The sequence below is a fragment of the Seriola lalandi genome, unplaced genomic scaffold (assembly GCF_002814215.2).
Source record: "Seriola lalandi dorsalis isolate HSWRI2012SDOR001 ecotype SW California unplaced genomic scaffold, Sedor1 jcf7180002054646, whole genome shotgun sequence".
NCBI lineage: Eukaryota > Metazoa > Chordata > Actinopteri > Carangiformes > Carangidae > Seriola > Seriola lalandi.
In genome coordinates this window covers 253969-276888 of record NW_019525199.1, presented here as the reverse complement: position 1 = coordinate 276888, position 22920 = coordinate 253969, and the positions used below count along the sequence as shown (strand labels likewise).

The following is a 22920-nucleotide window of genomic DNA, read 5'->3' as shown; positions in this document are numbered from 1 at the left end:
TGGTCAAGTTAAACCCCGTTTACACCAAAATTAGTGAGTATAAGCGATTTTTTTGTAAACGTAGGTAAACTTGCTGAAAAGGCAGTTGACTCCTTGTACACTGCCGACCAAGTTTGCCGGAGACAACACACACGATGTCACCACATACAGTTACAGAGCCCGTACACGCACGCACGCACGCACGCACACACACACACAGATGCAGAAGCAGACAGAAAGAGACGGCTGCTAGCCTCCGTGCAAACTGGTAAAATGGACACTTCGATCGATGACTGTGTTTTTAAAACCTATTTCAGGGCTGCAGCTCACTCTTTCATCACCAAGCTCAGTGTACTCAGCACCGTGCTGGACAGGTGACAGGTGTGTTTGTGGTCTGAACGACATCACAGCTCAGAAAAGGGTTGAAAATTAACGTCTTCACCCAGGTGTTGTGTTTACATCAATGCTGAACGGAGCCGATAAATACCTGTGTCTACTGCACTTGTTGATCCAGACATCCACCTTTAAAACCTACAGGATGTGACTCTTTGATTTCAGTTATTCATGTGAATAATAATGATTTGTGTGCGTTTGTCAGTGTTCATCCTCACATCCTTGCCCTCCAGCAGGTCCTTGCAGCGTTCGTTGCGGTTGGAATGAGGCGCCACTTCCGGGTTGATGCAGGTGTGATCTCTGCTTGACAAGATGGTCATCGGCACGCTGGAGTACACGGTGCGTTTCAGCTCGTGGGCGATCTGGGTGATCTGTTTATGAGTGCGGGTTCCGAAGAAGATCTTAGGCATCTTCTTTTTGCCGTCTTTGTCTTTGTCTTTGTCCTTGTCCTTTACGCTCTCTTTGGCTGAAGCACACGGGCACCAGGAGCAGGGCTCCAGGGGCTGGACAGAGAAGAAGAAACAAATGTTGAAAGTTAGATTTCAGAACCAGAACTAGTCTGAGGAGCAAGGAGGACGGCAGCCCACCAGGCTGATTGATATCAGAAATTTACTGAACAAGAAAGAAATCTGCATTGTTCTTATTTATTGCTCCTCTGATTTCATTTCTTCATCCAACCCAGTGGGTGGGGGAATAGGCCTTCAGAGAAACTGGCAGACTCACAGTCAGACAGGGAAGTCAGCAACAGCTGTACAGTCAACATTTGCCTGCTTATAAAGATCTTCTTCAGCCTGAAAGTTCTGCTCTATCCATCTTTGGAGCGAAGTCGCTAGAACAACTGATCAGCTGCCGTCACACCCTCGTTACTGGGGCAACTGTTGTGTCTCAGGGAGCGCCCCTCATTGGAGAGCAGCGAGTGGTTGGACACCAACTTAACTTCAGGTCCAACAGAACGGATTCAGCTTTGAGACGAAGCAAAGATCTGACTTCTGCTGTCTGTTATAAGAACTGATGTCATTTTCTGATAACTCTTTTTATTATATTATTATTATAACTATTGCCACTAAGTTTGTTGACATTAGCAGGCTGCATTGGGGGGGGGGGGCAGTGAGTCACTCAGGAGCATAAACGTCACATCCTTTGAATTTTGACAGAAAATAGGCCCCTTCACATAGAAATCAGTCCACAGTTACAGGCAACTGAGTAAGTCGGAAAAAGGTCTAATTTTATGTCACAATCTGTTTACACTGGCAATGAAAAAAGTGATTAATACATGTAAATTGCTTCATATTCTTACATATAGTATCTTTAAACCACAAAGCTTGCACACATCTACATGGCATTCATAGCCTCTCAGTGTTTTAGGATTCAAAACATTACCAACTCATCACCATTACCTATTGTCTCAATACACTTTCTGAAAGACTTGTCCTGTTTTCTCTTGTGAAGTTTAAAGAACGAGTGTCCATAGATCAGGCGTGCGGTCTCTCTGCAGCAGATGACCTTTCCTCCGTACGAAAGTTGATAGGCGAAACCACTGTGGTGGCTGGGAAAACGTAGCTGCTTCATAATTAGCCGTCCAGTGACGTGGTGGAGTCTTTTTTCCTCCCGCTCACGGGTTAAGTGTAGCCGGCACCATTTATGAAACTGATCCTGCTTATGTGTTGAGTTCTTTTAAGTGGTGTACTCTTTGACTGTTCAGTGGCTCACATTCATCATCCGATCACTGGCTCCTCCAATCCAGAACTGGAAGTATAATATTATTGAAGATCTTTAAGTCCAAAATAAATCAATATCAATAGTAGAAGCAGCAGCAGAAGTAATAGTGATAATGTACACTGGTTTCACTAGTTTAGCTATTTAACTTAAGCTCATATCTTTTTCTTCAGTTTCATTTCCTGCACAATGTTTGTTACAAAGACCCTAATTTAGAGGAAATAACAGTAATCAGTACATTTTTGTAAAAAGAAAAAATTAATTACATAGACATTCTGTTTTAAAAATCCAAGTATTTTCCATGGCCGACAGGTAGGATCAAGTTCCTGATCAGTAAAACATCTGATTCTTTAAGGTCCAACGCTAAAGAATCTAAATATTTATCTCTGTTTTGTGTTTATTTTGACAAATTTATTTAGTGAAAACATGTCGGACATCATAAAAAGGCGTCTCAGTTATTGTTGATCCATCTGATCGCAGCATGTTAAACACAGGAGAGTTACACAATATCTTCTGCTGCTCAGCTCATTTTCACATCTTAATTTATTTTAATGATTAATTTATTAGCTACCACTAACATCTGTAGTATTTCTGGCTTCTTGCCCAACAACAGACATGAACTGAATCTTGATGTAGTGATTCATAACTGTCAGAGTCGAGTTTAATGAGATGAGTCTCGTTTGTTTTCATTTATATTCATAAAAAGGTGCCAATAATTGTGTTTGACTGTATATTTTATTTCACTACATGAAAACATTTTATTTTTTGTTGTTTTATAAGTAATATTTTATTAAATATCCTGGTTATACAAAATTGGTCCATTTGCATGTATTTCAGAAGATATTCTTAAAATTCAGTGGTGCCAATAATTTTGACAATGACTGAAGGTAAAGATAATAAAGGAGAAGACTGTCCACTAATTACTGTCTTTTAATTGGAGTAACAAGAGGTTGGTGACCTCCAGTGAAAGGAACCAGACCAAAAGGTCAGCACTGATATGTGCACCTTGTCCACAGTATTATCTTTAGACTTTGTGAAAAGTGTCTTGCCTCTTTCTTTAGAGATGATCATATTTTTGTCAATAATCAATAAACATTATTCACAAGCTTGGAAAAAAATGTTTATCCCTAAATTCCCTGCAAATTACCTGAATGATTCCAGGTAAGAATGAATGGTATGTGCTGTCACGCATCGCAACTTACAATGGGGATCAGAAGGTAGCACTTGTGACGACAGACGAGTGGCTCAGGTTACCCACCAGCTCAGATTTTCCAAGCATGTTTGCCCATCAAATATTACAATGTGTGATGGAGTACAGGCCAGAGAGGGCCCTTAGAGAGCCATCTCTCAGAGTTAAGAGGGATAACGAGCCCTGAGCCCATGTGAAAAATAAACAGAGGTGCTGCAGGGCCCCAACACCAGTTCAAGTTACCTTTCTCCTCTGGAACAGTTACGCTTCACAGCCTGGGCCCTGGGCCCGATCACCTTACCTGCTGCTGCCACATTAAATAGAGCCATCCAAATATCCTGCCCCAAGATGGCCAATAATTACTTATTCATTGGCAGGAGGGGGGAGGAGGGGTGGGCTGGGGCAGAGTAGAAGGGCTTGCTGATGAATAGAGGCCCTTGTCAAAAGCTGCAGCAGGAAACAGCTGACACAAGAGTATCCTTTTACGCGCCTGCCCCCCGAGATGCCAGGACAACAAGCTTTCAAGCTTGGCCCCACAGCCCAGAGCAGACACCCCCTGGAAAGGAATGCAGATAACTGGCAAAAGGGGCAAACGGGACACCAGCTCCTCTCGCAACAAGAACATACTGGTTCTTTCAGCGCAGAACAATTTCACTGGTGCTGCTCCTTGGGTGCCGTCAGCAATGACAATGCCTTCGCTTTGTCCGTCAGACAACACGTAACGTGAGGGAAGGCATGTGTCGGTTTACTGTAGAGTAAAGGTTTACTAAGTTCCTTAAGGTTTATAAGTATACCATGTTGACTTAGTACAGGTATACTAAGGGTGTTTTCACACCTGTTTTTTTGAGTCCGGTTAAACCGAACCCTGGTTTGTTTTCCCCCTTGGTACGATTCGTTGGTGCAGGTGTGAAAACAGTAATCACACTCGGGTGCGGACCGAAACAATCACACCAAGACCCTTTCGAGGAGGTGGTCTCGGTCCAGTCCCAAACAAACTCTGGAGCGGTTCGTTTTTGGTGTGAAAGAGTTCTGAACTCGTTTCGACTCCACTAGAACTAGAACTCACAATCTTGAGCTTGACGATTCCCGTAACCTTCTTCCTGTGTTTACTTTCCTGCTCCAGACAATCTGATCAGTAAGAGGGGTGAACGTTCTCACCTGGTTTGTAATGATGCATTTTGGTTCACTTGATTTTTCTGTGTGAAAGCAAACCAAACCTACAAGTTTACAAACTCATCAACTGAGTTGGACCAGATCAAACCAACTTTAGGTGTGAAAATGTCCTTTAGGTTTACAAGTACACTATATTGACTTAGTACAGGTATACTCAGTTCCTTTAGGTTTACAGGTATACCATGTTGACTTAGTACAAGTATACCAAGTTTCTTTAGGTTTACTAGGTTCCCTCAGGTATGATAAGTTCCTTGGGATACCGACACTGCCAGGTGTGAGTGTACGCAGTGGCTAAAGCCCTCTTGAATTGACAGAACAGAGGTCAGTGGTGTTACTGAACACCTCCGAATATTCACAGGTAGGCTTCTGTTGCTTTACTCCCTGCCAACACCTGATAGATGGAAATCTCACACTCCAGGGGGCCAGTCAGAGGGCACCGAGGGGCCGCAGGCAGCGGATCGCTTAGGTATCACTGGCGCCTCTCGCTGGATGCCAATTTGCTCCTCATTCCACAGCTTTCAGGGGCTAGGAATTCGTTCCAATAAGGGTGGGCTTCAATAGCCAGTACCTCAGAAGACATGACACCGAACACCCCCTCCTCCCGATATGACCGCACTGTGCAGGGAGGGACCGTGGCAAATATCTGCCCTCCAAAGCACCTGTTTATCCCTCGGGCGCAGTAACCAGCGGGTGAACCCCATTCAATATTTATCCCCGTGGCTTTCACAGATCAGCGGGCCGGGCGAGGCAAACCCTCTTAATTAAAACTGGAGCTTGCTTCAAAGGGCCCCATTCAGGCCGTCAGTCAGCACTCCCAGGACAAAAGAGCCCGGGTCATGTAGCTGCAGGGAAACCAGAGACGGATGCGCTTTTTCGACTTCACTTTCCCTCCTCCTCTTTTTCCACCTCCCCGTCATCCACAGCTCTAAATCCAAGCCACACACCTGGCAGGTTTAGATGCAGTTGCGAGAGTTCAGCCATTCTTGTGAGCTTTGCGACAGTGTTTTATTTGTTGAGCATGTGTAATGATTATGGGTAACCTGTTGGTCTTTGGGACCTGCAGAGAACTCAGGAACATGGATAATTCACCAGAAACCGCATCGTGATACCTTTAAGAACACGGTGTTACTTGATGCACCTGCTTTGGTTGCTTCTTAATGCGCCAATGGGTTGATACGAGATCCTACACCTAAACTTTCAACTTACAGCAGAAAACATTTCATTATTATATGTGATTATACATGATGGTAAACTGACTAAGTGCTAAACTAATGGGCAGATAAAGCAAGAAATTTGAGAAAATATAACTGGATTTTTTCAATTTCTGGCAATTTTAGACAAAAAGAGAAATTGTAAACGATCAAACTGCAACCATACAAAAATCTGATCTTTATGAAGGTTATATACAGGACTGTGCAAATGTTTTAAGCGCTTTAAATGCTTAGATTTTTATCCATCACAAACTTTTGCTCCGTCCTGTTTGTTTTGGTTTTGATCCAGTTTTATGATCACGTTAGAGACTATAGTTTGTGATGCTGTTAAATTGAGGTATTTTTTTATATTGTCTCTACACTCATTAAAATAAATGGGGTATTTGTATTAATGTGACTGTGGACTGGTGCTTTTGAGTCTGAAGGAAATTAAACTATCACTGCAGAACTTGTAAACTACTATAATAACTATGTGGTGTATTCATTTTTTATTTTACTATTTGCGTTAAATCTTTCCATAACGGGGGAAAAAGAAGTCAATCATTCATCAGTAATTTGCAGATCATTTGACTTCATACAAAAGACATGAAAATGATCACATGAATAAATACAACAAACAGTTCAAGTCACATGTAATTGTAAAACCTGTGTGGATATACACAGACCCTTGTTTACACGAATATTCCCGTTTCTTAAGGTGATATAGTTTAATATACTGTTTGTATTAAACTATCATTTATATACTTTGTTTTCTAAAACGAACATGTTTTTACAAACACACATTAACTACATGTTTTAAACTTTAACCACAGCCATGGTCAATTAGGTGGAGTATACCGCCACCTGGTGGTGATGATGAATATTGATTCTGAACCTACTGCTGACATGGTGAAACCATAAAATAAGACCAAGTCCATTAATAGCTGTAATTCAGTCTGTGTTTCCATTTAAAGACACTGAACGGGTTCAACAGACTTTTCCCACAGCAGATATTTGAACATCTTACAGAAGGACGAGCTTTATCAGCTAATAACATCTAATGATGCTTCTGTTCTATTTAATGTCTCAGTAGTGGACAAAGAGGATCTTTTCATTTTGACATGTCACTACAGGAAAAGCACAGGTGTAATTAATAACATTAATGATGGCTGTGGTTCATTAAGGTGTCCAGGTTACACATTAGTGTCTTGCTACAGAACTGAGACACATAACACAACATCATTAACCAGATTAGATACACCTGAGCTTTTGTCTGGTAAAAATGACTCCTGTGAAAAGGTTTAATATTTTCCATTAATATTCAACATTTTTAAAATAACGTTTTTTGGTTTCCAGTGTAACTGAACGAGGAGCCAGTTTTCTTGCTGGAGTGAGTGGATGATGATACAGGTGGACCATGCCTAAATATTCTATCCTGTCCATATTGAAGTAATCAATTAAACTATATCACTACAGCCACATCAAAGATGGTGTCAGTAGTAGATGAATAGTGTCACTCTGCCTCTCCCTCTGTGATGTACTCACACTGTATGATGAGAACAAACCAGCTGCAGGGTTGTTTGTCTCTGTCGACACACTTTGATCCGGAGGCTCATTTTCCAGCTCCGAATCATCATCGATGAAAATCACTCCCTTCTCCAGACGCTGCCTTTTCCGACCCTGAAGAACAAACACAAACTTTACTTCAACATTTCTGTGTTAGAACCGTCATTAACCACTGCAGGTATTACTATTCTTTATTTTTATGAGAATTTATACATCAAGCCTCTAAGCCATAAATGCGTATACAAAGCATCTATGACTACCTTGTGCTCCGCAGTGCGGATGCGTTTCCTGTCTGGCTGGAAGTCGTCGTCTTTGTTGGCTGCAGACTGGAACTTCTCAGACAGACGAGAGGCTATCGACTGTTTCCTGGGCTGAGACTCGTCTTGTAACGGCGCTAAGCAACACAAAACAAAAATGTTTGGATTAGAAACAGAAATGAAGTGTGTAAATGGCTTAGTGCCTTTATCTGTATCCTACAATCTCTTCTCTTAATTACAATTAGACAATGCAAAAACATTGGCACAGATAAAAATATCAAAACATTTTAGTCCCGCTAACCTGCCTCTGCAACATTAGCTTACTGTTATACTAACCTGTACACACCTATACAAACCTTGTTTGTTTGTTTATTAAGATCCTCATTAGCTTTTGCACTGCAGCAGCTGTTCTTCTTGGGGTTTATACAGGTTTGATGTTGACAATACAACCATACATATTCAGTGCTCATCACAACACAATAATGCACATAAAACAATACATGACACATAATAACAAGTGAGTCAACAAGCACAAAGAAAATAAACAAGCTCATCATTATCTAATAGATAATTATCATCCTACAAAATTGCATGCCCACGAATCTATACACAGAATTATACTAAGCAGTAATCCAACAGCAAGAAATATTAGTGATGGATGTTACTCACTTTGTCCAGGAGCTGGAGGCTGCAGCTGTGTCGTCTCTTTACACGGGGACTCATTGAGGTCCACAACATCGGGATCAACTGCTGCTGCTGCTGCTGCTGGTGTAGCTGGTGTAGCTGAAGCTGCTGTAGCTGCTGGTGTAGCTGAAGCTGGTGTAGCTGCTGGTGTAGCTGAGGGCCTGCAGGCTTTGTTGTGGCACACACACTGACAGACGGAGGTGACGTCTGACTTATTACAGTCTTCAGCACATTTATCTGACTGGCTCTTGTCGTCCCCTGTGCCTCCTCCTTCTTGTAGTTTAGCTGTCACCACACATGGAAACACAGATTCTTTATCAATTCCCTTAATGATTCCTGATCAATTTCAGTAGGAATAATAGTAAGTCTACACAGATTTTCAGCATCAACACGATCCAGTAGGAAAAACATGTGCATGTTAATCTGGTGTGCAAAAGCTTCACATTTCTTTCTGTCTTAGCCAAAGAAAATATCTTCTAAGCGTCCTGCCTGCTTTCTTCCTCTCCACCAGGACTCCTTCTTGTTGTAAGTTTCCAGCAGCATCGACACGAGTTTGACGTCGAATATGGGGTAGGTCATATTACACAAGATCAAAATATATTTTCAAACAAGAAAATGGCAAGAAAGAAAAATATGTTGGTCTTAGTGAGACCAGGCTTACCGAGCTGAGCCCGCTGCCAGCCCAGAGCAGAGCAGAGCAAGGCCAAGCTCTTTCCACTTCCTGTGGGACTCTCCAGCAAACAGTGCTGCCCATAGTTCAGCCCGCGTACAATCTGTAGACAAGGCAAACACAAGAGTATAAGACTATTTTGTCATGGGTTTCAAACACTTTCTGTAATAAAACATTTGAAAGCACAAATTTTTTCATCCGGGGGTCATAAAAGATGGTGGCATAAAAGATACTGAACCAAAGTTACAGAGGCACAAACATGGGAGAAATGTAACTTTATAAAAATGGGAATATAAGGCTTGTAGTTGTCACTTTTGTGTGGGAGCGCATAGGAACCAATTCTCCAATTATAGCTTTCAAATAATGTCAGAGTTAATTGGTCAAAGTTGCATGAAGACAACTAATGGGCCAATCACACATACTGCAAATAGTGTCATATAACTTCCTAACTTCATAATTCAGTTTTAGATTTTGATTTACAAATGTATTAATATTACATGGCTACTTATACTACTTATTTCTATAAATAACACCAGGACCAGACTGTAAGTTTCTGTTGTGTTGACAGTTTACTCACTGAATTCATCATGGCCAGCTGGGATGGGTAAGCCTTGCAGGGGAAGTGGATCTTCACCCCTCCGATGGTGTACTCCACCCGGGGTGTAGCCATGATCCTCGGCTCCACAGACTTATCCCTGTGTGTGTCCCTGCTTCACAGAAATATCTCTAAAAAGAAAACAAAAACAGGACGTCTGATAAACCTGATATGACCACATATTGGTGTAACGTTAGCCCTAGTTAACGTTAAACACTGCACTTGATTATCTCACAAGCTAACATGGTTAACACCGACTTAACTAACACAATTTAGAAGAATTTCAGTTTGACAAACGTTATTTTGACCTGTCTGTGTCACTGTCTACATCACACTTGACAGTCACTTGTTAGCTAGCTTACTTATTGCTCACCACCTAGCTTGAACTAACGCCAATGCTAAGTTGTCCACCGTTACTTTGATTTGTCGCTGGTATCCAGGTCCCAGTTTAAACTGGTAACACTGGACAAAAGAAAATGTTCTTACAGTATTTAAAACGACTCTGAAGACGAACCCAGGCTGTTTCCTTTAACTTTCCTCTCCCTATGATTCTTCCCGCTCTCAAAAATCACATCTGCGCGATAAACAGGAAGCCACGGGGCTTCCTGAAACCGCCTTCAAAATAAAATCCTGACTGTGAAACATCGCAGAATACGGAGTACAGCCATGTATTTTCTCTGAAAAACTTTTTTGGGTGAGTATAGACTTCACTCGACAACATTTCACTGGTGTATAAAGTCACCAATACTTGTGGGAAGTAGCAATTTTTACGCCCACATTTTGTCAAAAACACAACGGAAGTGACGTTAGTTAGTTAGTTAAACATCCGCATGGTCCCGTTCAGGTCAAGTGGCAAACTGCCGTGACATCACCTGTGTCCCCGAGGACACCAAGTACGCCCACCCGCATCATGCATAATGTGAAATACAGTTTCTTATGAAGCTTTGCTTTGTTGATGGTTTTTATGGAGCGTGAATTTTAACAGTAGCAGCAGCACAGTGTAGAAATCACAACACAATCTGTAATTAATCAAAGACTTTCTATGTTGCTTTAATCAACAACAAACATGATAGAAATGTTTAAATGTGTCCGTCCTTCAACAGTGACAACACAGGATCTAGAGACAGATACTAGAGTTTGTGCTTTTCTAATTTGTCTTATGAACTTACCAATTTTAACAATGAAAACACTGATTCACCAAAGTGACTGTTAGATTCATCATGAGGCAGATGGTAAATATGAAGAAACACTCAGTACAATTTAATCACAGAAGGTTTATTTATTTAAACATATTTTCAATGACAATAATATCGTAGAGATAGTGTTTGTGTGTTTCTGTCAATAAGTGTGTATGTGTGTGTGTGTGTGTGTGTGTGTTGAAGTAGAGGGCTGGGTTTGGTTGTTTTGAAGACGTCTCCTCATTCATTCTCTTTGGGAATTTTTTCACCTTTTATCAGCATTTACATTGCCATGGTTACTCGAATCGCTAAGAATAAATATATATATATATTTATATTGTCTGGGTTTTCTCAAGGCTGCGGGACTAGTTGCCCGCTGAAATTTCTATACGGAAGATGACTAAGACGAATAAGTATGCAGAATAATAAAATGCCTTCAAGGCTATTGCATTGCACATAACTAGAAAATTCCTGAAGAACTTTTGCTCTTCAGCTCAGGAGACAAAACTCTGATTCTCATTTCAGCTTCACTTTAGTTTCTATTTTGTTTGAAACAAAATATTCATATATTCATATTTGAAGAACATAAAATGAAGAAAATGTCTGTCTGGAAAAAAAACCTTTTGGGAAGATGAAACATATCTAGGTTCATTTGAAACATTACATATGATTCACTATTAAATGCTCACTGTAAACTTCTAAATTCAAAAAAGTGGTTTTGATCGTCACAAAAAAAATCAATTCACTGAGATTTTAGAATTTATTCACCTCAGAGGACTAAACACATGTCTTGCCTGCACTAATGTGAAGGGTGAGACTGAGATCTGGACTGCAGTATGTAAACCTAGTCCAGGTCTGGCTCAAAAACAGTGGTTTTGATGCGCATGACGTCACGCAGGTGAGAGTCACTTAGTCTCGTCCTCACGCGGCTCTTGTTAATGTTCATAACCGGGAATGTCCCTCTGGACCACGTGGCCACCGGGTGAAGACGGCACACAGCGTCTAGTGTCATAAAGTGGTATTACAACACATGCTCATTTCAGTAGATAACTCTGAAATACAACAGATGGAGATCTTGATCATGACATCATTGTGGCTGTTTCACACAATGTTGATAGTGTTTATTCATGTTCTTTGCCCACATTGCAAATTAACTTGCAGTTTTGACACTTAGTTTAAAACAAAGACACTGGCCCTCATTTATCATTCTTGCGTGAAAACAGGCGCAGATCTGAGCGCAGAATTGTTCGTACGATAGGATCCACGTGTGATTCATGAAACATTCGTATCTGACCAATCCCAGCGTACGAATGATCGGCTCTTGATCAATGCGGCGGCTGAATTCGATCGTCATTAACATGTTACGCCCTTAAATATTCCTGGTTCCGAGGCCCCGCCCACTAAGGTCAAACATGGAGAGAAGAGTTACTGGCAAAAAACGAAACTTTTCAGAGATGGAGATCGACATCCTGACATCCGAGGTGGCGCAAAATAAGGATGTGCTTTTTGTCAGTCTGAAGAGCGGGATCACAGGAGCTCATAAAACCGCTGTGTGGAAGAGGGTGACGGAGATGAGTTTGGCTCTGCAGCGCCGCCTCCTGCAGCCGCGCGCCAACACAGCTGTTTGAAAAATAAAAGAATCGTGTGTGTCCCGGTCACCTGGCCACCACGTTTAAGAGTGAGAGCTTGGCATCACAAATCACCTGCACATTTATAGAGTGGTAGTTTTTGCGATTGATGAATGCGTAATCATTCATGGATGGTGCCTTCAGACGCACGAGTGAAATCAATTGCTCCAACCAAATTTGGAAACCCAGCAATCTGGAGATCCCTGCGGTCTCTGAACACGCGCTCACGTCTGACACGCGCGTATTGTTCCTCCAAAACCAGTAAATCTGCCATCGTTATGATTTGATAACTGTCAAAGCATCTGTTTAAATAAGGGAGTGAGTAAACATCTGACCAACCACAGTGCAACAATGATTATCTCACCAGATGTTTAATTGTTGTTCCAGTTGTGTCACACCCATCGGAAAAAACAAAAAACAATTACACAATTTTGCCATGAGTTAATTTGCAAACACACATTTCTGCTTGTATTTATTATTGTTTCAAATTTTAACGTGCAATAATTAGATGTCATGTTAGGCTATTTAGCCTCTCATATTGTTTTATTGTACAAAAGAGTGGTATCAGTAAAAAACGTGGGCTTTATTCAAATTCAAATTTTTTATCTTGTTTTATTCGTTTTAAGAATCCGTTTTGATCTGTTCTATCAAAATGTGTATGTGACTGTTTATGCTGAGGTTTGTTTAATAATTATTTTCAGACTCAGCCAGATTTTGCTGCTGCACCGCAAATCCAGATTTGCGTACACGAGCTCAGACCTGACGTCAGATCTGATCGTAGCGTCCGCTCACGTCCAAATTGATAAATGCCGACGCTTGCGTGGAAACGGTCGTACGCACGGTTTTCTGCCGCACGTTCGTCTGATAAATGAGGGCCATTGAGCTTAACTTGACTGATATTGACACATTTGATGCATACAAAACATTTTGATTTGCTTTGACAGTATATAAATCTATGCTTGGAATATAAAATACAATCATGCTTTCCCTTATACTTACATTCAGTTTGTGACGTACAAACGTTTGTATTTGCTCATTTTGCTTTCAGGCCAGTAGATGTTGCACTGCTCACATGAAGCATAAAGATATAAACCCTTTGTGGAACCACTTCGCTGAGAAAGAAAAACCTCTGAAGCTGTGGGACTCACATCCAGCACCAGGCAGCTGATTTGTGCAAATAAAGAAGATACAACAGCCCATTTTACTCACCGAGTATTTCACTTACTGACTGCTCACACGAAAATTGACTAAAATTCACCTTTTTATTGGGCTTTGACTGAACACCTCCACGGGCTAACCCAGGTTAACCGGCTAGCTTGGTTAGCAAGGTGCATCTTCACCTGAACTGTGATATTAACAGGGATGCTAATTTTGCCTAGTAAAGAAATAGACTTGTACTTACCGGGAAAAAACTGAACCGCCGACTCCTCTGAGTGTCTAACAGAACAACTGGACGCCGAGCAAGACATTTTTAGGCAAACAACATGCTGGAGCTAACTTTGATGAACTGAAAACACAATGACAAATCAAATGTCGGACACATTGCTCTGACGTCATATCCGGATTATCAGGCAGGTGCCCCTGTGTGTCAATGAAGCAGTAGCCACGCACTAAATCCACCACTCTGTTTTAACGTCTATTTTCTTCTAAACAGGACCATAATTTGAAAAATGAACATCACGTTGTATTGAAGAAATACGTCAAACAAGCGATTCAGACCATAAACACATAACGAAAACCTTTACTGAGGTAACAAATCAAGTGAGCAGTAGGGTCATTTTCCTATGGACCTCAATACAATCGACTTCTTTTTGCAACCAGTGGAGTCGCCCCCTGATGGCCAATCAATAGAATGCATGTTTAAGGCACTTACGCATTGGCTTCATTTTCCAGCCCCAGCGCTGACGTCCATTTTTATATACTTATTGATATATATAAATTGTGTGGTTTTTTTCAAAGTGCCAAAATGTCGATACGGAAGATGAATAAGTCGAATAAGTATGCAGGATAGTAATATAATAAAAATAAATAAAATATGAAAAATTGATAAAAACAAATATTAAGACGTTATGAAAAAACTTGAGTATTCAAATCAAACTAAGTGATGTCCTCAGCTTAAGACAATTGTGAGCTATTATTCTATAATTTAATCAGTTAACAAGCAGAAGGTGTTAAGAATTAGAAACCATCCTCTTGCAAAGCACAGTAACTTCAACTTTTTATTTAAATATGTTTATTTCCAGGTAAGTGTTTTTCACATTTGCACTGTACACATGCACTTGTCTGCTGTCAGTACAGCCATCTAAATCAGGTATGTCATTATTCAACAGAGTAAATGAATATTCTCAAAAATAGTATATAAAAATCATACAGGGATCCAAGGTAAGAGACTGTATTTGCAGAGAGAACATGTCACACATGAGCATTATCGTTCCTCCAACACTGTCAATCAATATTGTACAATATTTTTTAACCAATTCATAATGCTACAAATTCCTATTAGAAATTGCACTTAGCTCAATGAAAATACATCATAATGTAACAAGGTTTTACAAAGATTAAGACGTGTGTCGTATCTGTGTCATGGTCAATATTCTCTCGCAGTGAATATTTATCATTTGAATCATACACTGTCTGTCATGTAAGAAAAACATCAGAGGTAAAAGAGGGCACAGCCATGTTCTGAAAATTACTCAGATTAATAAGGATTCCCTTCTTTTTGTTTAAGTTAAAATAATCTGATTATTTGTCCTGAAACTTTTCGTTTTAGACTCCGATCATCTCTTCCAATTCTCACTACATCATTTTCAAAGGAAAAAAGAAAACATTTCTTCCTCAAAGACAATTATAGTCACCATAATAGTGCAAAAATATTCTCTTAGAAAGTCCATGCAGAGTGTATTTACTCACAAATGAGCCTTGTGCATACATCAGTAACGATACAACTGCAGGTGCAGCGTGGAGGGACAATGGCTTGTATAAGAAAATGTTCTGGAAACCTCTCGACCTGCCTCAACGAAACAGAACCAACAGCTGTTATCTGAATAAGGTGGCAGGATAGACTGGTGGTGTGAGACAGTCCTTGTCTGTCGGGACCAACATGTTTGTGATGGAGCATTTCTCTTATTGCCGTACATGTGTGGCCGACAGACAAGGTGACATCACTAATACCTCCAGTGGAGTCACAATGGAAATCTGGCAGCACTAAATAATCAGAAACATAAACTCTGAGCCACAGGAAATGTTTGTTTTTCGAGCCCCCTTGACGTTCAGTAAACGCATCATAATAGAGACAGACATACACACTCCTGCAAAAGCTTCAGGCTGCTGAAAGGCATTCTCAGAAACAGAAAACTAAATTCATACCTGATGTATGAGTGTGTGGAGCAGGCTCACAGGAAGCGATTACAAATCACAACAATGTAAAATGACTGAGGGAGAGGATTAATCCCTTCAGATTAATTGTGCAATTAAAATTTAACAACAACTTCCTTGATTGGAAACCTCACAGGGGCAGATGTGCTCTGTCAAACATGTACTCGTAAAGAAAAAAACATGCTACCCACACTTATTACATATATTTACCTATAAATATACACAATGTAGTAGCTTACTGGTTTGTGACTGTAGCAGCACCTTCATATTCAAGACAAATCTCCAGTGATTAAATATGATGAGAATAATAAAAATACAGAAATATGCTTAAACACAGGGTGTGCACACAATGGTATCTGGGAAGAGTGAGGAGGAGATGAAAGCTCATCTAAAAGACATTTTCATGTTTTATTATTAGACACTAAAATAATATATAAAAAATATATATTTGTTTTAAATGAACAGTTTGACTTAGTTCTCATACTCAACTATAAAATGCATAATATATACGCCAGCATCATTACGTACTTCTTACAAGTGTTACCAGAAAGAGGTGAAGTCAGTATTTCACAGAGGAAACAAAGACACAGGAAGTTTTATGAAAATGAGCACTCGTCCAAAAAAACAACAACAACAACAAAAAAAAAAAAACTTAAGTTTAAGTATTTTACTGGTGCTGAGTAAGTAGACAAATCTCTCCATAACCTGTAGAGCACAGTTAGTGAGGACAGTCGCAAACATAAGGAACAGGAATGCCACTGCAGACGAGGATGACAGTGGGAGGCAGCAGGCTGATGTATGTATGTATGTGTGTGTGTGTGTGTGTGTGTATGTATGTACGTACGTGTGTGTGTGTGTGTGTGTGTTTCAGTACACACATACTGTGGTCTTGTTATGCTGCTGAAGAATCGGGGACACATTACTGGACTCCTTCTGTTTCTTCTCTGCGTTGTGTTGGACCAGGGGCGGCCTGTCGGCAGTCCTGCGCCGGGCTTTCTTAGCCGAATGGCCGGATGATGGTGACGACGATGAAGACGATGATGGCGATGATCCATCAATAGTTCTTTTGCTGTTGGGCGTCCTGCTGCCAGCTGTTCTGTCAGAGGGGCTGGACTGACTGGGCAGCTCAGCGCTGCTGTTCGGACACAGCGGAGTCAGAGTAAACGGGTCAGACAGATTCATGTGGTACAGGCTGCTGCCTCCTGATAGTCCGTCCCGTCGCTCCAGGGTAGGGAGGAGCTCGCACACGGCAGAGGGAGAGTCTTCCTCTGGAGGCCGCTGCAGGAGAGGAAGAGGAGAAGAAACAGGGATGGCAAACTTCACTTATACATGAGGATAATTCACCTTTAACCTTCAGTTTTTTCGGTACAACATAAAAACAATTTGTGACAAAGGGCTGTCAATTAAATCACAATGACCTATAGAATTTGGTTTTAAACACCAGTGTTTAAAAGATTTATCAAGGAACAGCTGTGGGAATGGAAACTTTCTCAATGAGCTCATTTGCCCTAATTCATACTGCAGGTGGAGCTGGCGTCCTCTGATTGGCAGCGTTTTTCAAATTTATTTGTATAGCACATTGTCATACAAGGTCATTCAATGTGCTTAACAGAAATAAAAGAAACATAAAAACAGAAGTGAAAGCACAATAAGAAAACTGTATAAAACTGTATAATTATAAAAAAGACAATAAGTCATTAAAGTGCCATATTAAAGATTACATGAAGGCAGAGGAGAACAGAGAAGTTTTAGCTTCTTTTTAAAGCCAGTTATGGTTCGGGTAGATCTGATCTGATCTCCATTGGCAGCTGGTTCCAGTAGTGGGCAGCATAATGGCTGAGACCAAATGCAGACTGACTCAAACTTGCCATTTTATACACCTGAAATCAACCAGAATGAATTGTGTAAAAGTTGCAGGTGAATGAATAATGTCTGAGGCCACTATTTGCTGCTCTCTGTGATGAATTTTGCCCGATTAAGGTCTCAGGACTGAAACGTCATTAATAACCGCAAGTGACAAACAGTGGGTGTCATTTTTGCCTTTTCTTCTTGGCGCAAGAACTGTTTTTAACTAAAGCTACCTGCCCTGAATTTGATAGACCACCAAATAATGCTCCCCCATCCTCTAACCACCCCCCAGCTCAATGTTCATGTTTCATTAACAGCTGACGGTGGACAGACAGTTGAGTTTAAAACAATGACCGTTTCTCGTCACCCTGCCCTCACCTGGAGGAGAGGAGTGTCAGCACGGGATATGGAGGCAGGGGGACACTGGGACACCTTGGCGAGGTCGAGAAGCACCTCCTCGTGGTGCAGGGTGTCCTGGGACGTCCCGGGCTCCTGCAGAGCGATGACAATGGCACTGGTGTTATCGGCGCGCAACATCCGCTGGCGCCACCGCAGCAGAGCGTGGCTGACGAGCTGCCGGGCGCTCGACACTCCACACGGTGCCTGAAACACAGAAGGCTGTTTTGATGCTGACGCCGTCTGAGGAGAGTATTAATCTACAACAGACCACAGTCCAGGCGGGTCGGACAGGAGGTCGTCCACCTGTAATAACAGAAACTAGTGTCACTCACCATCACCTCGTCGTTGTTCTGACACATGGAAATGGCCTCTTGAGGTGGAACCATGTTCCACAGGCCATCGCTGCCCAGGATGATGTAGCGGTGTTTTCTGGGGTCAAGGGTCACGACGCTGGTGTCTGGCTCAGGAGAAACCACAAACTCCCCGCTGTAGAAGTCGTAGCTCCACAGGTCACCTGGTGCAGAGAAGTTTATTAGAAATCAAACTTGTGAACACGAGAACACTGAGGTGATTTCATGTTGCTCGTCTTTCTGTCTTCATGTAGTGCAGCTTTGTTTGTATTCATTTCACTCCTGTCGTCCAGTTCTCCAATCTTCTACGCTTTTATGTTTGTGCTGTTTTTACTCTTGCAGGCCCAGAGACAACAGATGAAAACCTGCCTCTCGGGCTAACTCTGAAATATTGTCAGAAATGTTATTAATATGCATTGTCCCTGTCCAATAAAATAAAAGATAAAAAAGAAACGTAGTTAAAGTGTTTGACATTTTCTTCCCTTCCTATCTTTCACTTGTTTCAAAGTTCTGTACAATCCTGAACCCCCAACGATACGGGAGTGGATATATATATATATAAACTGTGCAAAGCCCTTAAATTATAAAAAACTGTGGAAGGCAAAGGAAAGTAAAGCTTCTTTTCCTGATGTCTGTTTTGTCATATAAACTGCAGTCTGCAGAGTTTGATCAAAGAAAACAAAAGCAGTTGATCAACCAGACGACAGTTTTTATAAATGCAAATAAATCAAAGATCAATAATATAAAGTGGCTGTTTTTTTCTGATTCTAGTGTTTTCTCAATGGATGAGTCCGTAGAATTAAACTGAAGACCAAGAGTCATCGAATAAAAACTGAACTCTCTGATCTCTGATGATAAGTGACAACTCCTAAACATGCTTTTACTAAATTCAGAGTTTTCATGTTATAAATCTTTTGTGTAAATTTATCATGGTCAGGAAAAAATAACAACATTATTCCACTCATTTATTAGTGCTGCCTTGTTAACAGGTTATTCACTGTGATGACTGCTGTTCTTACCTAGAGCTCGGGCTACTGCCAAGAACGGGATCTGGTCGATGACCGTGCTGCGGCGGATCGGGCCGTTGTGACTCAGCCGCGGTCTCTTCCAGACGACCCGGTTCACTCCAGACTTCTTGATCACGCTGTCAGCAGAGACGGGAGGAGAGAGGACAGAAAAACGGGTGATCACTTCCGGCAAAGAACCCACAAATTACAGAGAGATAGTTTTAGACATTATGGATGTGCTGCAACAATGATTACACTCAGCTGCCAGTTTATTAGGCACACCCAGCTAAAACTAAAGCAGACTGCTACATCTTATTGATAACTGCTGCTTTTGTTGAAAATGTGTTTATTCTGGAGGCTTTTTCCACTGACCCCTTTGAAGAGGATAAACTTTTACAGAAAGATTTATTTTATAGTTAGTTATAGTTTAGTTAAAAACTGGTTAAAAATCAAGGTGACTTAATCCTGCTTTAAAGTTATTCCTGGCTGCTGCAACTCAACCCCAGTCACTTTTAATACTCGGTATAATGTCATTTCACTGATACACAAAAGGAAAACACACTACTACCACTTTGATGCATTTTAATTCATTTAATGCAGGAAACTGGAAGTCAGAGCAGAAATATACATATTAAAACTGACAAAATATCTCTGTGTTGTCTCTGATATCTCATAGAAATATGTTTTTTTGCATGATATCTGAGTTTCTTGTGACATTTCTACTGACTGAGGAAAAGAAAAGAAAGACATATCCGCTCCTCATAGCCGTAGCTAGTTGTTGCAATCAATATGGTCCCAAAAATAATACAAACATCTGGCAGAGTGACAGCTGTTAATCTTTTCCCCCAAAACATAATGAGACACACTATTATAAATCACATTATCTGTCCCATAATAATATCCAGACAGTTAAAAAACTCTCTTATACTCCATTTCGATTTGTTTTTTTCCTCCTGTCACTACCTGCAAAACTACACTGACAAATCAATGAGTGTTACTTCTGTAGAAGATGCAGCAAATAGTTTATGGATTCATTACAGAAAATATATTCCAAGTCTTCAGCTTTTCTGCTCGTACACGTGTCACAGGGAGCGTTGACATGTAGAGTAGAAGTAGAAAGAACTCACTTTACTTCCCACATGTTTAAGGATAATCACAAGAGTGATATCTGATTCAGTGACCCTACTGCTCAGACTTTATATGATTTTTTTTTTTTTTTTTTAAAGTATATTTTTTTGGGCTTTTTATGCCTTTATTCGACAGGACAGTAGAGAGACAGGAAATGGGGAGGCAGAGAGGGGGAATGACATGCAGTAAAAGCCGTCCGATGTAGGACTCGAACCGGGGCCGACTGCAGCGAGGACTGTAGCCTCTACACATGGGACCACTACGCCACACGACGCCCCAGACTTAATATGATTTTAAAGCAGTACTTCTCGATCTCTGACATTCCCAACAAAATGACTAAATCAAATGCACCATCTTTATATTTTCTTATGCAGTAAAGCTGAATCCAGCAATGCCATCAAAACTTATTGTACAACTGTAAGGCCTTAAAGCTATGGAGTTCACCCTGTCGTGTAAGCATAAAAGTCTGGTTGTTGTCAAGCCACCCAGAGGCCCATCACTGTGACATCTTATCAGCAGACATGTCACAGACAGCAGAAAGAAGATTATCCTTTGATGCAGATAACATTTGATTTACTATTGTTAAAAACAGATGCTTCTTGGTTACAATCAATTCTTTGTGGTGGTGGTGGTGGTGGGGGTGGGGGGCGAGTCATGAGAATGAATATGCTGTTACTAGACCAATGTTTTTTTTGTTCCGAGAAATATCCTGTTATTTACTCTGAACTGTCCAACATCAGACAGACAGTTTGATTCAATGTGGGCCTCTGTGGCAGAGATGTCATAACACATTTTGACAGGTGGGCTACATCAGAGAACACAGCTAACATTAATATTGTATTGTATTTAAATAAGATGCAGAAGGAAGGTGTCTTGTGCATTAAGCCTTACCTCCCCCCAAGACCTTCAATACGCTCCCTCTCTCTGGGTAGTTCGGGTTTGTGGTCTTGCGTGACTTCCACAGCTCTGATGAATGGGACTGTGGGGTCGTCCTGGATCCCTAGAACCACTGCAGAATCCCCAACATGGGCCACGTACATGCGATTTCCTCGGATAACCACTACGCTGGCTGTGGTGCCCGATGTGCTAGGAAGGCCTGTGAGTGTCTTTGGCCATTCAGCTGAGAAAATGAAAGACAGAAAATGAATATTTTTACTGATCTATAACCATTTACTGCTTAGTTTATACTCCCCTTATACACTGAACAACACATTTAACAGCACAGCAAAATGTTGGGTCAGTTCACTGGCCTCTGTCTGTGCTGGAGCTGGTCTATACTGTATTATCCAAGTCAGACATGCGCCTTATAGACACTGTGTGTAGACAACAGCTGTAAAACAGCTGACGTGCCCGGGCATATCCACCTGAACACACTGGTGTCTGTGTCATATATCACACACACTAGCTACTACACTGTATAGTTGGTTTAGTAATGAGTAAAAACGTAATATGTGAACGCACACACACAGTGGGTCAAAAACAATAAGTACAATATTACAGACAATAACTTGAGGACATACTTTAATGTAAACTGATGACTGGTTGTCTGTGTTACGCTTTGTTTTGAGTGAACCGGCGGCTAGTGCTAACTTTGTTAGCTTTGTTGCTACTGTTTGCTAAAACTGTTAGCCCCATTAATCATTTTGTATTTACATAGCAGCAGAAATAAATACTAAATATGACAAGTTATAAAGCTAAAAGAGAATGACTCAGCTGACTGAGTTCACAGTATATGATGGTGAATTCAGCTTGAATGTTAGCTAGCAGTGCTGGTTGTTAATGAACAAGTGAAAACTTTGGGGTGTAGGCCACAGACTGTCCGGTGCTGGTGTCTGGAGCGGGGTTCACACTCAGAGCTAAACCGTCCCGGTTGGTAACATAATGTCATAACTTCGTAAGGAGTACGGAAACTTACGTAGCTTTTTCCACATAGCGTGGTGACAGGCTACAAATCCTTTCCGTATAGCAGCGCAGACTTCCCGGTCGCAGTCGGACCAGAACCCCCGCTGCTTCTTCATGAACTCCCACAAATAGTCTCGTGCAAACTGCGCAGCCTCGCGACCCCCGTGACCGTCGAACACGGCGAAGAACGCCACGGAACGGCGGGAACGGCTCGCCGTTGTCTGCTGCTGAGCTCGGCTGGCTGGGCTCTGACCTCCCGGTGAAGATGTTTCCGCGGATGAGCTTTGGTCTTCCGTTCGCACAGGTTCAAATGTTTCATCCGGAACCTCCGGGGACCCCGCGGTTTCTTCAGTCCGGTGCAGAGGCGTGAGCACCGCCGGAGAGTTGACCGTACAGTCTCCCCCCTCACCGCTTTCCTCTGGTTCACCCGACGTCGGCTCGTCTTCTCCCGGCTCGGGCTCCACTATGATCTCGGTCACATCTTCCATGTATTTCCTGCCTCCCTGGTCGGTAAAAACACTCACTCGCATCAGTAATGCATTTTCCATTGCTCCAGGAATAAGTCGCTCCCCAATTTGTAGGTATTGTTAGCATATAAAATGACAGAAGAGTACAGTTTATACCAGCGCTGCGTACTGCCTTTGTTTATGTTCGAGCGTAGTAGGCATGCTCCAACGCACTGACGTCACAGCT

The 22920-nt window shown here is 41.5% G+C and overlaps 2 protein-coding genes across 2 annotated transcripts in view; both read right to left on the bottom strand.

Annotated features, from left to right (window-relative positions):
* The window catches only part of brip1 (BRCA1 interacting helicase 1), a 51254-nt gene extending 41210 nt beyond the window's left edge, over positions 1-10044 (bottom strand). The window contains exons 1-7 of the mRNA XM_087177758.1: positions 9899-10044; positions 9395-9543; positions 8809-8920; positions 8133-8432; positions 7467-7600; positions 7186-7320; positions 591-875 (exon numbers count right to left, since the gene is read on the bottom strand). Coding sequence (XP_087033884.1) covers positions 591-875; positions 7186-7320; positions 7467-7600; positions 8133-8432; positions 8809-8920; positions 9395-9487 — 1059 coding nt within the window. The 5' untranslated portion in view covers positions 9488-9543; positions 9899-10044. The remainder of the gene's footprint in view (positions 1-590; positions 876-7185; positions 7321-7466; positions 7601-8132; positions 8433-8808; positions 8921-9394; positions 9544-9898) is intronic.
* A 4380-nt stretch (positions 10045-14424) lies between these two features.
* Positions 14425-22920, bottom strand: ppm1da (protein phosphatase, Mg2+/Mn2+ dependent, 1Da). Its single transcript, XM_023420479.2, has 6 exons — positions 22241-22920; positions 21217-21445; positions 19210-19334; positions 18173-18354; positions 17820-18044; positions 14425-16871 (listed from the first exon to the last, which is right to left on the bottom strand). The coding sequence occupies exons 1-6, from the start codon at positions 22773-22775 to the stop codon at positions 16461-16463; spliced, it is 1707 nt and encodes a 568-aa protein (XP_023276247.1). The 5' UTR covers positions 22776-22920; the 3' UTR covers positions 14425-16460.